This window comes from Felis catus, chromosome A2 (assembly GCF_018350175.1).
Source record: "Felis catus isolate Fca126 chromosome A2, F.catus_Fca126_mat1.0, whole genome shotgun sequence".
NCBI classification, from domain to species: Eukaryota; Metazoa; Chordata; class Mammalia; order Carnivora; family Felidae; genus Felis; species Felis catus.
The window spans coordinates 82557617-82573146 of record NC_058369.1 but is presented as its reverse complement, the minus strand read 5'-3'; the positions used below and the strand labels follow the sequence as shown (position 1 = coordinate 82573146).

General features: G+C 35.1%; 1 protein-coding gene across 7 annotated transcripts in view; it reads right to left on the bottom strand.

Annotated features, from left to right (window-relative positions):
• Positions 1–2085: 2085 nt before the first annotated feature.
• Positions 2086–15530, bottom strand: part of PHTF2 (putative homeodomain transcription factor 2) — a 128057-nt gene continuing 114612 nt past the window's right edge. For 5 of the 7 annotated variants that reach the window (XM_023250299.2, XM_023250301.2, XM_023250300.2 and 2 more), the window contains 6 exons: positions 15285–15416; positions 12308–12394; positions 8798–8953; positions 7818–7913; positions 5541–5666; positions 2086–4495 (listed from right to left, as the gene is read on the bottom strand). In XM_023250299.2, the coding sequence (XP_023106067.1) occupies positions 4475–4495; positions 5541–5666; positions 7818–7913; positions 8798–8953; positions 12308–12394; positions 15285–15416 (618 nt within the window). In that variant the 3' untranslated portion in view covers positions 2086–4474. Of the gene's footprint in view, positions 4496–5540; positions 5667–7817; positions 7914–8797; positions 8954–10531; positions 10677–12307; positions 12395–15284; positions 15417–15530 lie in introns of those variants that run through there. The other 2 variants (XM_019825381.3, XR_006594156.1) reach the window with 2 other exon arrangements.

Genomic DNA, 15530 nt, shown 5'->3' with positions numbered 1-15530 from the left:
CCCAGGGCCTGGCACTTTAGGAGTGTCTAGTATGTGCCATGTGCTCTCTCCTGTTGTGTTCTGGATGCTCTATCCTTCAGGCCAGTTGTCTGCTGAGGCTCTCCTTGTTTGCTGTGGGCACTATTTGGTCCCTGGCCTGAATGTGGTGAGCTTCAACTAGGTGTGATCTGGTCTGCTTGTGAAATGAGACCTGTCACCACCTCCACTGTAAATGAGGCCCTGCAAAACTCTCTGGTCAGGAGATGTGCAGGCAGGGGTTTGTGTTGGTCTTCTTAAGGAGGGGCCCGCTGTACTGGGACTGAGGTAAATGTGACTGAGAATGGCAGTTCCACCAGAGTACAGGGGGTGGGCCTTAGGATAAGCAAGTTAGGCAGCCAGTGTCCACAATGTGTTGCGTCCCACAGGTAACTCTGTGTTTATGCTGAAGGGCAGGGGAGGAGAAATGGTGCTGGCCAATTTTTCTTCCAGGAGAGGTGTCCCTGTGAACACTGCCACTCAGGGATATGCTCCAAATAGTCTCCACACCATGTGCTCCTGGTGTTCTTCAGGTCAGTTTCCACACTGTATATACCCCTGTATTGTTTGCTTGCCTTCTCTCTAGGAGCAGCACAGTGCTTTCCAGGCTCTATCCCAGCCAAGCCTGCTCATCTTTAAAACTTCAGGCCTTAAGCCCCACTGGTTGCAAGAACTCACAAAATTCAGCCCCTCTCACTTTCCAAGCCAATGGCCACGGGGAAACATTCTTCTTGTGTGTTCCCCTGTGCATTCCTCTCCCTCTCACCCTTCTGTGTGACTATGGCTCTCTCCCCTCTGCAACATCCAAAATCCATTTCTCTGCACTTCCTACCTTCTTCAATGTGGCCTCTTCTCGACCTTCAGTTATGGAATTTGTTCTGCCAGTCTTTAGGTCAATTTCTGGGGTATTTCGGATGATTTGACAGTTATCTAATTGTATTCATGGGATGAGACAAGCCTAGGGTCCTCCTACTCTTCCATCTTCTTTGTCTCTATAGAATATACTTTCAAAGGGAATAAAAGAAAATGTGGGTTTTATCATTAACAAAGTATAGCAACCTTGGGCAAGCTTCCTAACCTCTTTTGTGACGACAGGTTTTTTATCTGATAAGAACGTTGGACTAGGTGGTGTCTAAGGGCCTATGTGACTCATTCATTCATTCATTCATTCATTCATTCATTCATTCAATAGACTGAGATTTTTCTATGTATCAGGTACCATTTTATGTGCTAGGAATACAGTGGTGAATGCAGTTAAAATCTCATGGAATTTACATTCTACAAAATTCCTGATCATAAGGTAGTAATTCTCAGGGTGGTGAGGAGTGACAGGTGGGTCAAATTTTCCAAGTCACTTGGGGAACACTTTTTAAAAAATATACTGCCTCCTAGATCCACAGTCTCACCCCCAGTAGGTAGGCTCTGTGAGGAGCCAGTGCTATTGATAAGCATTTGAGGTATCCTTTGTACAGACTTGGCAGAAAAAGGGTTGAGAATCAGTGTTCTAAATGATACGGCAATTCAAAGACATGCCAGTCATATGCTCTATTTTGCATTCTGAAGGGAGACTCATTGAAAGAGCCAATTCCAAGCTTAAGGTAAGTTGGAAAGTGCAGTTGAATTAAAAGTCCCTGATTAATTAAAGTCCTATGAACACTTGTACCAATCAATAGAAATATTAGAATGCTTACCCATCTTATTTTTGGCCATGATCTCTCATGCTGAACTCATGTGGCAAACTGTTTGATTAAAAATACCACTATCCTTCTGACAATGAGCTTTAATATCCCAGGCCATGGCCAGTTTTCTGTATTCAAATAGAAACAAATAAGCAAAAAAAAAAAAAAAAAAAATTAATGACATCATAGCATTTTGGTGGCGGAAGACCTGCATATTCTTTCATGTTGAGAATCATAACAAAATCTTAAATGTCGGGAAGTTTTAAAAAATTTATTTCCACTCGTCTGAAATCTAAGCATGATAACTAAAGTTTATGCTATAGTAAATACAACATTACCATAGAAATGTATATGAATTTAAAATGAAAAGAAAACAACAGAAAACCTTCAGTTTAACACTGTCAGCATAGAATATTTTATTTTAAACTTGCTGTTCAAACGTTCAATTACAACACATGTGGCAAAGAAACAACAGTTAACACACAACATCTGCCACAATTCTATCTCTGAACTGCCTTTTCTATATTATGTGATATGTTACAATTTCTTTCAATTTCTTACATTCACGGTATTCTTAAAGGCAGCAAATGTCAATTTTTTCTGCTTTGAAAACAATTCCATTAATATTTTGAAATTGCTTAAAATGACAACTTTTTCCTTTTGGTATTCTATTGCTGCCCACATTAGAGACATAATTCATAGTATTTATAGGTTGTTGAGAGGTATACTGTACTCAATAAATCAACTCCCAACTCTAAGTTAAAATGAACTTCAACCCAAAACAAACATTTTCCTAAATCAGTATACTCAGCTACCTTTCTCAAAAATATTTCCATTCTGAAATAAGTTTTTTTTTTTGTGAGATACAATAGTTTCATCTTTTATTCCTAACAGAACTCATGCTGTACTTTTTTTTCTCAAAATATATTTGATATATTCTGTGCAAAATGTTAAGTTCTGTATAGGTATGTACCTTATTCTGAAAAAGTTTATAAAATATAATTCCTAAAAACAACCTCAACATTAGACAATAGAGGAAGAAGAAACATATCAAACAAAGCCTAAGTTTCCACATGAGAAAATAAGTATGTTCTTAAAGCTCCAGTAATACATTCCTTGAAAGAACTCAGAATGCACTTTGGTCATTATTAAACATAGGAGAACACAGGTAATAAAACAAATTGCTTTTGTTGTTTTCTACATAAAGAAAATATACTACACAATGAGGCTGATCAAAAGGAATGGTAAGAGCAAAGTGATATTATGACATGGCTCTGTTCTCTACACATTCCTGATCTTAAGATTATGATTTGGGGATTAAAACTGCACCAATCAAATAAATCATTTACAATTAATTATTTTAATAAATTCCCTAAAACATGGTAAAAAATGTGAGGATATTCAACATGATATACCTTGCACCAAGAAAATTCTATACTGTTTCAAATAAATTCTTTGTTTTAGAAACTAGATACCCAGTTAAAAAAAAATTGCAAAAACATTTCATGTTTTATGTAATTCCTAATATATTCTTGATTGTACAAATGTAACAACTTAAAATCAAGGCCCAATGTAAGATATCACCATATTTGCCCTATCTACCTAACATGCCAACATGATATGTTCTCATTTGGACACTTGGCAAATTGTGTGTGCATGTGTATGTGGGGGGAGTAGGTAACTTTCCAGGTTAAAAGCATCTAAAATAGCCCTTATAAAATTGGAGGTGAGGGGGATGCACCAGGTTAAGTTTAGAGGATAGAATTTGCAAACTGAAGCTCTTTTCTGAAAATTTGGATATAGTTTTATAACTAGCAATCAAAGGAATATTTTATTAGTTCTTAACCTTGTTCTTAAGTTGTTCATTTGAGTGTGTATACACTATAGTGTACCATGGGGAGAAAATTATTTTACTTGAGTAAACATAATAATGTACTTTAGTAATATCAATAGGCACTTCACTTGTGAGATGAGTGTATACCTCACCCAAAAGGATACCATATCATGCCCTAGTACACTATAACATACCCCATATAAAGATACGCATTAAAAGTAACAATTTTAAAAAGTGCACATTTTGAGCATGCACAGTTGGAGCTGTGCAAACAGCCCAGTGTTTCAAATAAATACAATTATTACTAGTTAATTTTTATCAAAATATCTTACAGTATGGTAACCATTTACAATTATTGCTCTATTAAGAGTTTTATCATCAAAGAGCACTTGTTGACCTGTTATGTAATACCATATATATTAATACTGAAGGGTGTGTAACTGCAGCTTAATCAGTTCAGATCCTGGCACTGTTCCAAAATAATTCAAGAGAAACCCTGACTGGATCTTGATTCACCAAAGAACACACTTTATGTGTTTAGCTGAGTACAATGCAATATTCCAAGTTAAAGAAGTTTTCCTCAAGTAAGGCAAGTTCACGGCATTGATGGAGAAACGGGGCTTAGCAATGGCTTCTATTCTCACGATTTGTTATTTTGTCAATTATTTATGAACAATTACCAGGATCTCAAGTATCTGGATATCAGTTTTATCACCCTTTCGACAACTAAGTACATCAATGCTAAAAATAAAATATAAAGACTAAAATAAATGTAAAAAACAGTGAACAAGTAAAATAAATATAAGAATTGCACAAGACAGTCTGATGTAAACACTTCGATTTCCCAGCTGAGACTCCTGAAGCAAAGAGTCAGTGACTGCTTTCAGGCAGCTTAGTTGGTACTCTTATTCTGGAAAAGAGGCTACATCTTCTTTTCTCTGCATTGTCATGATTTAATCTTCCACAGCTGGTGAAAAAATAATAGAAGTAGTAACCATTAGAGTCAGTTTTTTTTTTTTTTAATGTTTTTAAATGTTTTTTATTTATTTTGGAGACAGAGAGAGAGAGTGTGCGCTTGAGCGGAGGGCAGGGAGAGGGAGGGGGACAGAGGATCTAAAGCAGGCTTCACGGCAACAGCAGCGAGCCCAATGCAGGGCTCCAACTCATGTACCACGAGATCATTACCTGAGCAGAAGCTGGACGCTCAAACAACTTAGCCACCTGGGCACCCCTAGAGTCAGTTTTAATACTGTAACTTATAAATTATATTACATAATGCTATTATCTAAATTTCATTCATAAACAAGTATAGGTTCTACTATTTTAAACTCTTTTATCCTTGCATTTTCAAGAATAATTCACCTTAAATAAAAAAGTGAAAATCAGATTTCCCTTGCTTTCTTTTATTGGGAAGTAGCAATATACATATGCCACTTGTTTAATATGAATAATCTACACCTTACTCACTAAGAGTTGTGCATATGCTGGGGGATATATGCATTGCTGTATAATAAATAACTTTTGGCCAAAAAAAGAAATAAGGTTCTTCTTTTCCTTTTTTATCACCTAAATTAGATTCAGATTATGAGTAAAAAATGAATACCTTATTCTATACATGAGTCCTATTTGTATGAATACTGTTCCAAATTAGGAGTTCCATGAGCATTATAAACCAAGAAAATTATTCATTCTTTGTGCACAATATTATGAAAATTATTTCACCACTGTGCATTCGAGATCTCAAAAGACGGACAGGGTAAAATAAATGTCACAAGGTGTCACAGGGCACTAAGAAATAAAAATATACCTGGAAGGGGCACCTGGGTGACTCAGTCAGTTGAGTATCTGACTCTTGATTGTGGCTTAGGTCATGATCTCACAGTTGTGAGATCGAGCCCCACCTCAGGCTCCATGCTGCATGTGGAGCCTGCTTAAGATTCTCTCTCTCTCTCTCTCTCTCTCTCTCTCTCTCTCAAAAAAGAAAAACAACACAAAAACTTGGAAACTCTTACCTTTAAATTAAATCCAAGCAAGTCACTGATAACGCCAGAAACAGCGGACAGTATGACAACCTGGGTGATGTTATAAAGCAGTGGATTCATTGTAAGCCCATATAATCTAAAGGGACTGTCCAATTCCTAGCAAAAGAAAAAACAAAAAACAAAAAACATGAGCCCAGAAATACATTAAGAATCAAGAGTTAAACTAATTCAGGGCAATATACAATGAGAATTTTTGAAAAAAACTTTCATAAAACAGTTACAAATTGTGGATAGTTTTAGAAAGGATAAACTTGGTTAAACTTAAACTATATATATATATATATATATATATATATATATATATATATACATATGTACATATACATATGTATGTGTGTGTGTATATATATATATATATATATATATATATATATATATACTTTCAGGTTTTTCTTTTTCTTAAAAGTGACTTCCATTAAAAGAACTCTGTGATCTAAATTCGTAACTGCAATTTCTGTCTCAAATGAATGACTAGTAAAGTACTGGTCTAATAATTACCAAGAGGTATGAAAACATTTTCTAGTATAAGAACAAAAAATGTAAGAGAATAATACTTTTTGCACAAGAATTAGAAAAGTAGCCAAATTTTCTGCTATTAATACATACATAAAACTCCCTTTAAGACAATTACTTTTCAAATATAAGAATTGATTCAAAGATTTAAAATTCTATGATTTATTTATTCTCAGATTCAAAGTTATATGGCAGGCCCTGTGTTAAGCTCTAGGAAGTCAGGATTTAGTCCCTGTGCTGACAGACCTTACAGTTGAATAGACATACAAATAAATAATTAATTGTGAGTCTCCTATAAAAGAGCTATGTATTAAAAAGGCAGTGGGTCCTAGAGCAAGGTGCTCCTAAAACTTAGTGGGAGGAGGTAATAGGTATTCCATAAGACACATGAAAACATGGCATCTTTGAATGGCTACAGGTTGCCCAGCATTGTTAGGGGCCAACAGCAAGGAAAGAAATCCTTCAAATCTGTAAAACGGGCTAATCTGTTAGTACACAAATCGTACTAACAGACTGAATTTAATCAGGGAGAGTGTATCAGATGTGCACATGAGAAAGATCACAGGCAGTAGGGAAGCACTGTGGAAAAGGCACTGGAGAACAGTGAGACTAGAAGCAGGAAGGCCTGCTTTGTTCAATGGATCAAAGCTCAAGTGAGAGACAATGAGGGCCTGACCTAGGATAGTACTGATAGGGAAGCAGAGATGAACTAGAGGATATTGGAGAGGCTAAATCAATGGGCCTGAGAATTTCTTGGCAGTGAAGAGTGACAGAGAAAACCAATCTATATTAACTCCCAGGTTTCTGAGTAGAAGATTGTATATGACCGTGTGTGATCAAAAAGGATCACATTGTTGTGCTCTGTAGTTTCTCAAATTTCCCTCTACTCTGGGATTGAAGCTGCTTGTAAGTCTCATCCTGTCTAGCATAGTGCCTACACTCTGAAGATATTCAACACATATGTACCAGACAAGCCCACCCGCCTCTCTTCTGAACCTTGCTTGTCAAGGCCTATTATATACTGTGAGGCAGTACCTAATTAAGACTTTTTAATTGACTGAAGAATTAAACGTAATACTGAGAGACTACTAATTTTACACCATTCTCTGAAAACATTATATTCAATTTGTTACAGAAATTGAGATTTTAAAAAACATTTTCCTTTTAAGAAAGAAAAACATTACTAATACTATAAAGCAATGCTAGAAATATTTTATCACATTACCTCCAAAGAGTTATTATGACATCAAATATTTTGAATTGTATTTTTTGTCACCAAAAATGATTCGTAAATTTAAAGGTTTATTGGTGATATATATTTATTATAATTACTATGTACTACTAATTTTTAGGCTAACTCAGGCCACGCAGAAGACTGCTCTGAGAAATATAAAATGAGAAAATTTCCAAATTAACACCAAATCTCCCTTTTTGAAATCTATTTTAAGTACTAGGAGGCAAAATTTCCAAAGATACCAACCTCTAAATACTTTAAACATTAAAGTCTTAAATTTTCAAAAGTTATTAAAATTTCAAAATGATATGATTTGGATCACACTGGTTAGTTTTACAATAAGTAAAATGTACATGACACGAATGTGTTCAAATATAATTTGGAAACAATTTGGATAATCATAAAAACCAAACATAAGATAGGATCTGCAAACAAAAGACTAAGATAAAATGTCAGAACAGCATATTCTACATTATATCCATTTTCAGTTTTATTTTTACCTTTAGCAGTTTAGTAGCCAGCTTTAAAACATTATTCACTAGTGTCAGTTCCTCTTTTTTGTTAGGTTTCTTCTCCATTTTCAAGTAGAGGTTTATCTTTTATAAAAAAAGGAATGAAAACGAGGAATGAATAGTTAAAAATACTTAAAATTACAACAAATACTCATTTTTAAAAGGAATTGAAAGACAGTCACTAAAACATTCATGGTGCTTCTCTGGGTATTGAGATTATAGATGACATTAATATTCTCCTACATACTTTACTGTATATTCCAAATTTCTTACAGTAAACATTTTATAATAAAATTTTAAACTTTTCAGATTAAAGCTGACACAAGAAAGGAAAACTCGATTTCATTATTTAATAGGTGAAATACTTTACTCCTAGAGCCAAAACAAACAAAAGAGTAAGTAATAACTAAAGTAGATCAATTGGTTTGTTTGCTGCTCTCCCCTTTCCCTTTAATTGAGCTCATGTGACAGGATTACTGATTCTTAAAAATCATACTTTCCCTGGCAAAACTACTCAAAACATTTTCACTGGCAGTAAGTTTCTTTGAGTAATTCCTATGGAATGGTAAGGAAAATATTAAACAAATTAATACACAACAAAGTCAACCATCAAAATTCTTATGCTTTATCCTTCCTACTGAATAAAAAATTCCTACTTCTTCAAATATGGCTCTGCTAGACTGCCAAGCAAACATATCCCACTAATGGTTTAAAGTTCATCACTTCTATAAATAGTACTTGCTTCTTGTCAAATCAAAGTGAAACAGTAAAACAACAGGTCAGACTTGAAAGCCGCATCAAGGCAGGAACATTGAGGAAAGGCTCATGTCCTATCAAATGTCAAGTTTTTCTTTGTAACACAAATGCAATCTAAAAACAGGTTCCTAAAAAACCTCAAGTAAATGAAAAGATTTTTAGTTTAATATGTAGATTATAGGCATTAACTTATAATAAACATGCATTCTCACCTGTTCAGTAAGTAATATTGAGGTATTGCTATATTTTTTACTTGTCTCTGATCCAAGGGTAACAAATCTTAGGAGAAAAAGTGTTAACGAGATGCACCAGATTACTAGTTCCCAATTGTAGTGACAATCAAGGAAGATCTCATGCACGTGAAGCAACTAAAAGTGTACGAAAAAGGCAACATGAAGCAGCAATGTGATTCAATTTCTTTTTTAAAGGAAATAACATTTTATTTCATACAAATTGATCACGAATATAGTATTTTTATTTTAAAAACATTCCACATTTATTATGAAATATTTCAAACACATCAATAATGTAATCAAAACCCATAACAAGAAGGTAGAGAGGGTAACTGCCTTACTCCCAATTTTAAAGTAAATACCCCTAAGGTAATAAATATCGTATGTACAATGTCTGCTTTAAATTTTTAAAGATATACTTTAAGATTAAGAATAGTACTTTCCAGTCATTGTATTATGAATCTCCACTGAAATTCACCAATTTGTTTTCTGCATCTGTTAAGATGATCATGTTTTCTCCCTTTTTAATCAACTACAGGAGCTCAAACCAGATTTGTGAGTTGAAAATCTTTGCATTCCGGGTATAAACTATATTGGTCATGGCATATTTATTGTTATTAAGTTGCTGGCTTCATCTTCCTAGTATTTTGCATTGAAGTTAATAAGGAAAATTAGCTCACAGTTTTCCATTTTTATACTGTCTCTCAAGTCAATTGGTATCAAGATTCTATTAGTCACACAAAATGAGTTGGGGAATAGTCCCTTTTTTTCTACTCTCGAGGTGTTTTGTGTAAGATTAGAATTACTGTTTATTTAAATAATTGGCAAAATTCAACTGTAAAACCACATGGGTCTAGAGGATTTTTGTTGGTGGCAAAGTTTTAAACTATTGAATCAATACTACTTTGTAGTTACAGGTCTCCTCAGGTTTTCAGTTTTCGAGTCAGATTTAGTACATTATGCATTTGTACCAAATTGTCCACCTAGGTTTTCAACTTTAATGATATAAAGTAATTTATACTAGCATTCTTTAAACAATTTCTCAACTGTGTCAGTAGCTTACAGTTTAATACACTATGCTTTCTAAATATTTGTTATTTATATGCTTTAAAATTTCCAAATGTATGAGTTTTTTTGCTGCTGTCATTGTTTTCTACCGTAACTGCATTACTGTTAGATTAAGTGGTCTACATTGTCTCAGCTGAGAATTACTTTGTGTCCAAGTACATAGGAAGGTTTTGTAAACTGTCCTTGTGTTTGAAAAGAATATGTATTCTCTAATTTTAGAACAAAATTTAAACTATCTTGTTTAGGTACGTATCTTCATTGTTTTTTGTTTGTTTGTTTGTTTTTTGTCTGTTTAATCTATCAATTACTGAAAGAAATGTGTTAAAACCTTCCAATGAGGTTTTTAAAAATAACTTCTTAGTGTTATTGATTTTGGCTATCTGTACATATATTTTGAAGTTACTGGATTACATGCATACAAGCTGAGAATTATTAGACCTTGATGAATTATTCTTTTAATTTTTGTCACGCTTCCCTTTATCCCCCATTGAACTTAGATTACAGTCATTTCATCTGATATTAATATGAACTCACCAGTTTTCTTATAGCTAGTATTTGCCTGCCTCTTCCTAAGAGACAGAGCTACTACAGGATGTACTTCAGGAACATGGAAATTAAGCTTGGAACAAAAGGCTAACATGCAATAAGGAACCGTAAGTAACGAAATCAGTCTTTTCCTCCTGGTTGCTTTTAAGATTTTTCTCTCTGTTTTGGTGTTCTGTAGTTCTTCCACAATGTGTCTTGAGTGTAGCTTTGTATTTATTGCTCCTTCTTATTCTTGTTGTGCTTCCTAAATCCAAAGTTAAGGTCTTAGCAACACAGAAAAACTGTTAGCCATTATCTCTCCAAATATCGCTCTCCTTCTCCTTTCCATCTGGAATTCCTATGGATATATGTTGGCTCTCTCCCATGTTTCAATCTCCTTTTCATATTTCCATCTCTTTATCTCTGTCCTATATTTTGGGTAACTTCTTCCATCTCCCATTCACTATTTTTAGCTGTCTTCAATCTGCTATTTTTTATTGTGTTGTTAATGTCAATAACTGAATTTTTCATTTCTCTGAAGTGCTGTCAGTTCTTTTTCAAATCTGTTCTTTTTTCATAGTGTTATCTGTGTCTTTGTCTTATAGTTCTTATCTGATCAGTTTATCATCTGAGGCAGCTAATCTCCTGCTTGTTGGTTTACTGACTGGCTCAACATGGATGGTTTCTTCAGTGTTTTGAAACCTCAAGAGGCTTCTTCATCTGTGGACATCCTGAGGCCTAGGCTGAAGTCACATTCCCCAAGAACCAATCTTGGTTTTGCTTCTGTCAAATATCTTAGGACCGCTTTTTATATTAACTTCTTGACACGGAGATTACAGGACAAGATCTGTAATGCACATTTTAAACCCTGAACCTCTAATAAGGGCAGACCTACAGTTACATATTCTTAGGGCAGAGACTTATCCCCCATTCTAGTCAGAGTCCAGGCAGAGTTAGATGAGCTTTCTTATTATCCTCCTGGGCTGGTGGACAGGCTGTTTTTCTTATTCTACCTTTTCATGGAGACCGTAGTCCTGTAAGAGGTCTGGTTTACGGGGGGGAGTATGTATAAGGGTGTATGCAGGCTGAGGCCTCATCTTCTGTCCTCTTGTGGGCCTAAATCTCAAGTCTCTAGGATACGAAGATTGACAGTGTACCTCACCTCCTCATCCTAGCGCTCTCACAGCATTAACACATATACTTAACTGCTCTGTTTTTTAGCTTTATCTTCATTTTTGGCCCCTTGCTGTCTTATAAGCTCAGATATGCATGTAATATGTACATAGAAGAGCTTATATATGAATATTAAACAGCTAAGTTTCCACCCACCCTCTGGACTATACAGTATTTTAAAGCAGAAGAATCTTCAGGTATCTAGTATGTCACAGTACTTGAAATGGAAGTTTAATTTTATAACGCAGAATATCCTGAGATACTTCTGTGCTTCTTGACTAGTCTTTGACAATGAGACTTCTTTCTCAGAGCCTGAGGCAGTCATGTCACAGTGACGATTCAGATAGAAAATGAAAGAATACTACGTGTGAATAAAGCAGAGATTTGTGAAAACAGTCTGAAACAATTTTGCAATTCTAGCCACTAATAAGTTTGTTTTGGGAAATAAAGATAACCAGGTAAGTGACTGAGAAAAAGTAATTACTATATATTCAATCAATAGACATCTGAGACTATGCTAGCCACTGCTCATGACACAGAGATGAATAAGACCCATTTATTTATTCTACTGAAAAAAAAACTGCAAAAGTTCAATTTCAAAACTTGTATAACTAGGCTTCCTTATAATATTACTACTGTGGTTGTTTATTATTAGAAAGCCTTCTGGAGCCCAATAATTATAGATATGATTATCTACTTTCTACACAGAACAAGTCAACTCACCTGGGCACAACAGATAAATACAACTGATATAGTCAACAAGAAAGCAGATGAAACTATAACATCGACTGATCGCTGAGGACCTCGACGCTGGGGAAAAAGAGGAAAAATGCTTTTAAATATATTTACTAATTAGCAGCTAATTTCATGCTTTCAATTAAAGTGTTGATCCATCCCTGCAGGTTGATCATAGCTTACAATGTTGAAAATATACCTAATTTGTTGGATGAATTTTAATTACAAAGTGTTACTATTTCCTGAGGATTTGCAATACAGTAAACATGGTGAATACATAGCATAGAATTCTTAGCATAACTTCCACGTTTTTCATTTCCTTTCATTCCAAATATTTTCTCAAACACTAATCATTTATTCAACAGATATTTCTTGAGCACCTTCTCAGAATGAGGCGCTGTGCTGGGCACTGAAAATACAGCAGAGAACAAAACACACACAGTCCCTACCTTCACAGGAAGTAGCAGGAAGTCAGACATCAAGCTTATAGCCACAGATATATGTGATCAGTTGTAATAAGTGCTATAAAGGAAAGGTAAAGGACGCTCGGAGAAAACTGGTAGAGAATTTGGTTTAAGAATCACTTCCTTAAGGAGATCTTTCCCAGGCCCACACTCCTAACTCTTACAGGCAAGTTAGGAAGATAACCTGGGAAGATCTTCCTGATACTGTGATATTTATACCAGAATAGGGTGCTCAGGTATGATAGCACATGGCAGTGTTCCTGGCAGAAGGAAGGACAAGTGCAAGAGCACAAAACAGTAAAAATAATATTGCATTCAAAGAACTGAAGCAGTCTGGTATGGCTGGAATGCAGAGAGGAAAGTGTTTCAAAATGAGACAAGGGAGACAGGATATCCTCAGGAGCTAGGTCACGAAGGGCATTGATAAGCCCTGTTCAGATTTTGTCCTTTAAGAGCAATGGAGAACCCTCAGAAAGTTTTAAGAATCACATAATGGGGGGCACCTGGGTGGCTCAGTCGGTTAAGCGTCCGACTTCGGCTCAGGTCATGATCTCACAGTCTGTGAGTTCAAGCCCCGCGTTGAGCTCTGTGCTGACGGCTCAGAACCTGGAGCCTGATTCAGATTCTGTGTCTCCCTCTCTCTCTGCCGCTCCCCTGCTCATGCTCTGTCTCTCTCTGTCTCAAAAATAAATAAAAACATTGAAAAAAAATTTTTTAAAGAATCATATAATGAAATCTACATTTTAAAAAGACCTCTGGTGGCAGACTGAGGAATGTATTGGAAGGAGGAAACCTGAATGCAGGGAGGACAGTTAACAGGCATCTACAGTAGCCCAAAGCAGATGATTGAAGGTTTCATTCAGGTTGCAGACATGGAAACAAAGAAGTAAATGGATCCAAGATATATTTTGGAAGTAGAAAGGGTGGAAAATGGTGATGAGGTGGATGTTGGAAATGCGAGAGGGAAGTAATAAATACCAAGGATAATTCCTAAGTCTGGGGCTACAGATTTTCCTCGCTAAATTTTAAGCTCCGAAAGGTAAGGCCTTGCACGTCATCAGTAGTGGATGTTAAGTGGTTAGCGTTAAATACATGTTTATTGAATGAAACAAACAATGTACAAAAGAATACAACATCTACTTATATAACAGATTGATAATGAGGACGAATTACAGATGGCTTCTCACTAAGCCACGTAACAAAGATCATATTCATCCCTCCACATAACAGAAAAGTCACAGTGAGTAAAAATAATCCATGCCAATTTTTAGCATTTCCCCATGGAGACTAACAAATTAAATCTATGAACAGAACAATGAATTTTTTAAATAGAAGGGTAGACAAATAGTGCAAACTTTTTTCCACTTCTTTCATTGTTACTTCAAAATGGAAAGCATTAAAGATCTAGATATATCAGAGGGTTTCTGATCTTTTGGCCAGCTTTATTTAAGGCCTGATTACTTCATGCATAATGAAAATCACTGCATCTTAACGTAGCAAAGAAATAATCCTCAGAAGAAGTGCTTTCCTAAACTTAATTCAGAAGTTCCCCATTTCCCTCCTGAGTTTTTATATCTTACTGCCAGAATTAGGAAAGTTATTTTAAAAGATTAAGGGAAAAGAACAGCATGAAGAGAATGGCTTAGAACTGCAAGCTAATATTTTTAAATAGTAATAGGCCACTTCAGTGAGGATACTCACTGATTAGTTTTTTAAATTCTTTTTTAAGCAGTGGGCTCCCTCTGCTGGCTTCTGATAACCATTCTAGGTATGAATAAAATCTTTAAGCTTCTGAATGAGTAGAAGTTGGTGAGATTTATGAAAAAAAGATTATTGTCAAATCTAAAAAACAAAACCTATGAATAAACAAACAAAAAGCAGAATCAGACCTATAAATACAAAGAACAAACTGATGATTGCCAGAGGGAAGGGGGTGAGCGGATAGGCAAAATGGGCAAAGTGGAGTAGGAGATACAGGCTTCCAGTTATGGAATGAGTAAGTCGCAGGAATAAAAGGCACAGGTTAGGGAATATAATCAATGGTATTGTATTAGTGCTGTAAGGTGACAGACGGTAGCTACACGTAGTGGTAAGCATAGCATAGCATAGCACACAGAGGTGACTGACTATGTTGTACATCTGAAACTAATGTAACACTGTGTGTCAACTATGCTTCGATTAAAAAAAAATTAAAAATTAAAATTAAAAAAAATTAAAAAATTAAAAATAAATAAAATATAAATCTATGACAATCTGATCTTGAACGATCTACATAAAAATGTATGTAAGCCTTTTAGACCTCAGGTGTTTTATCTAAAGAACCAGTTAAACATTTATTTTCAATTTCTGAATATGGATTGAAAAGAACACTAAGTATGACCACGCAGCAGCATGTTGCGTACACAGGTGACTACACATTTAGACATACACCCATATTGAAAAAAGAGAAACTCTGAGAGGAAGGCAGCATGTTAAGAGTACTTTTATCACTACCATTCTACCTTAAGATAGGACCGGAGAGAGAGCCACATTTTTATATTCTGTACTTTCTTCAACCGGAAATGAGGAACCTCAGATTTTCGAGCCCTCCTTGCAGATGTTAAATGTCCAAACAGTTTTGCAAAAAGTAATCGCTAAAAACAGATTAGGATAAGGATTAATTTTCAAGTAGATTACCACAGAAAAACAAAAATCAACAAAATATGGCTTGTTATAGGATTGTATTTGCTTAAGTACTACAAAAACAA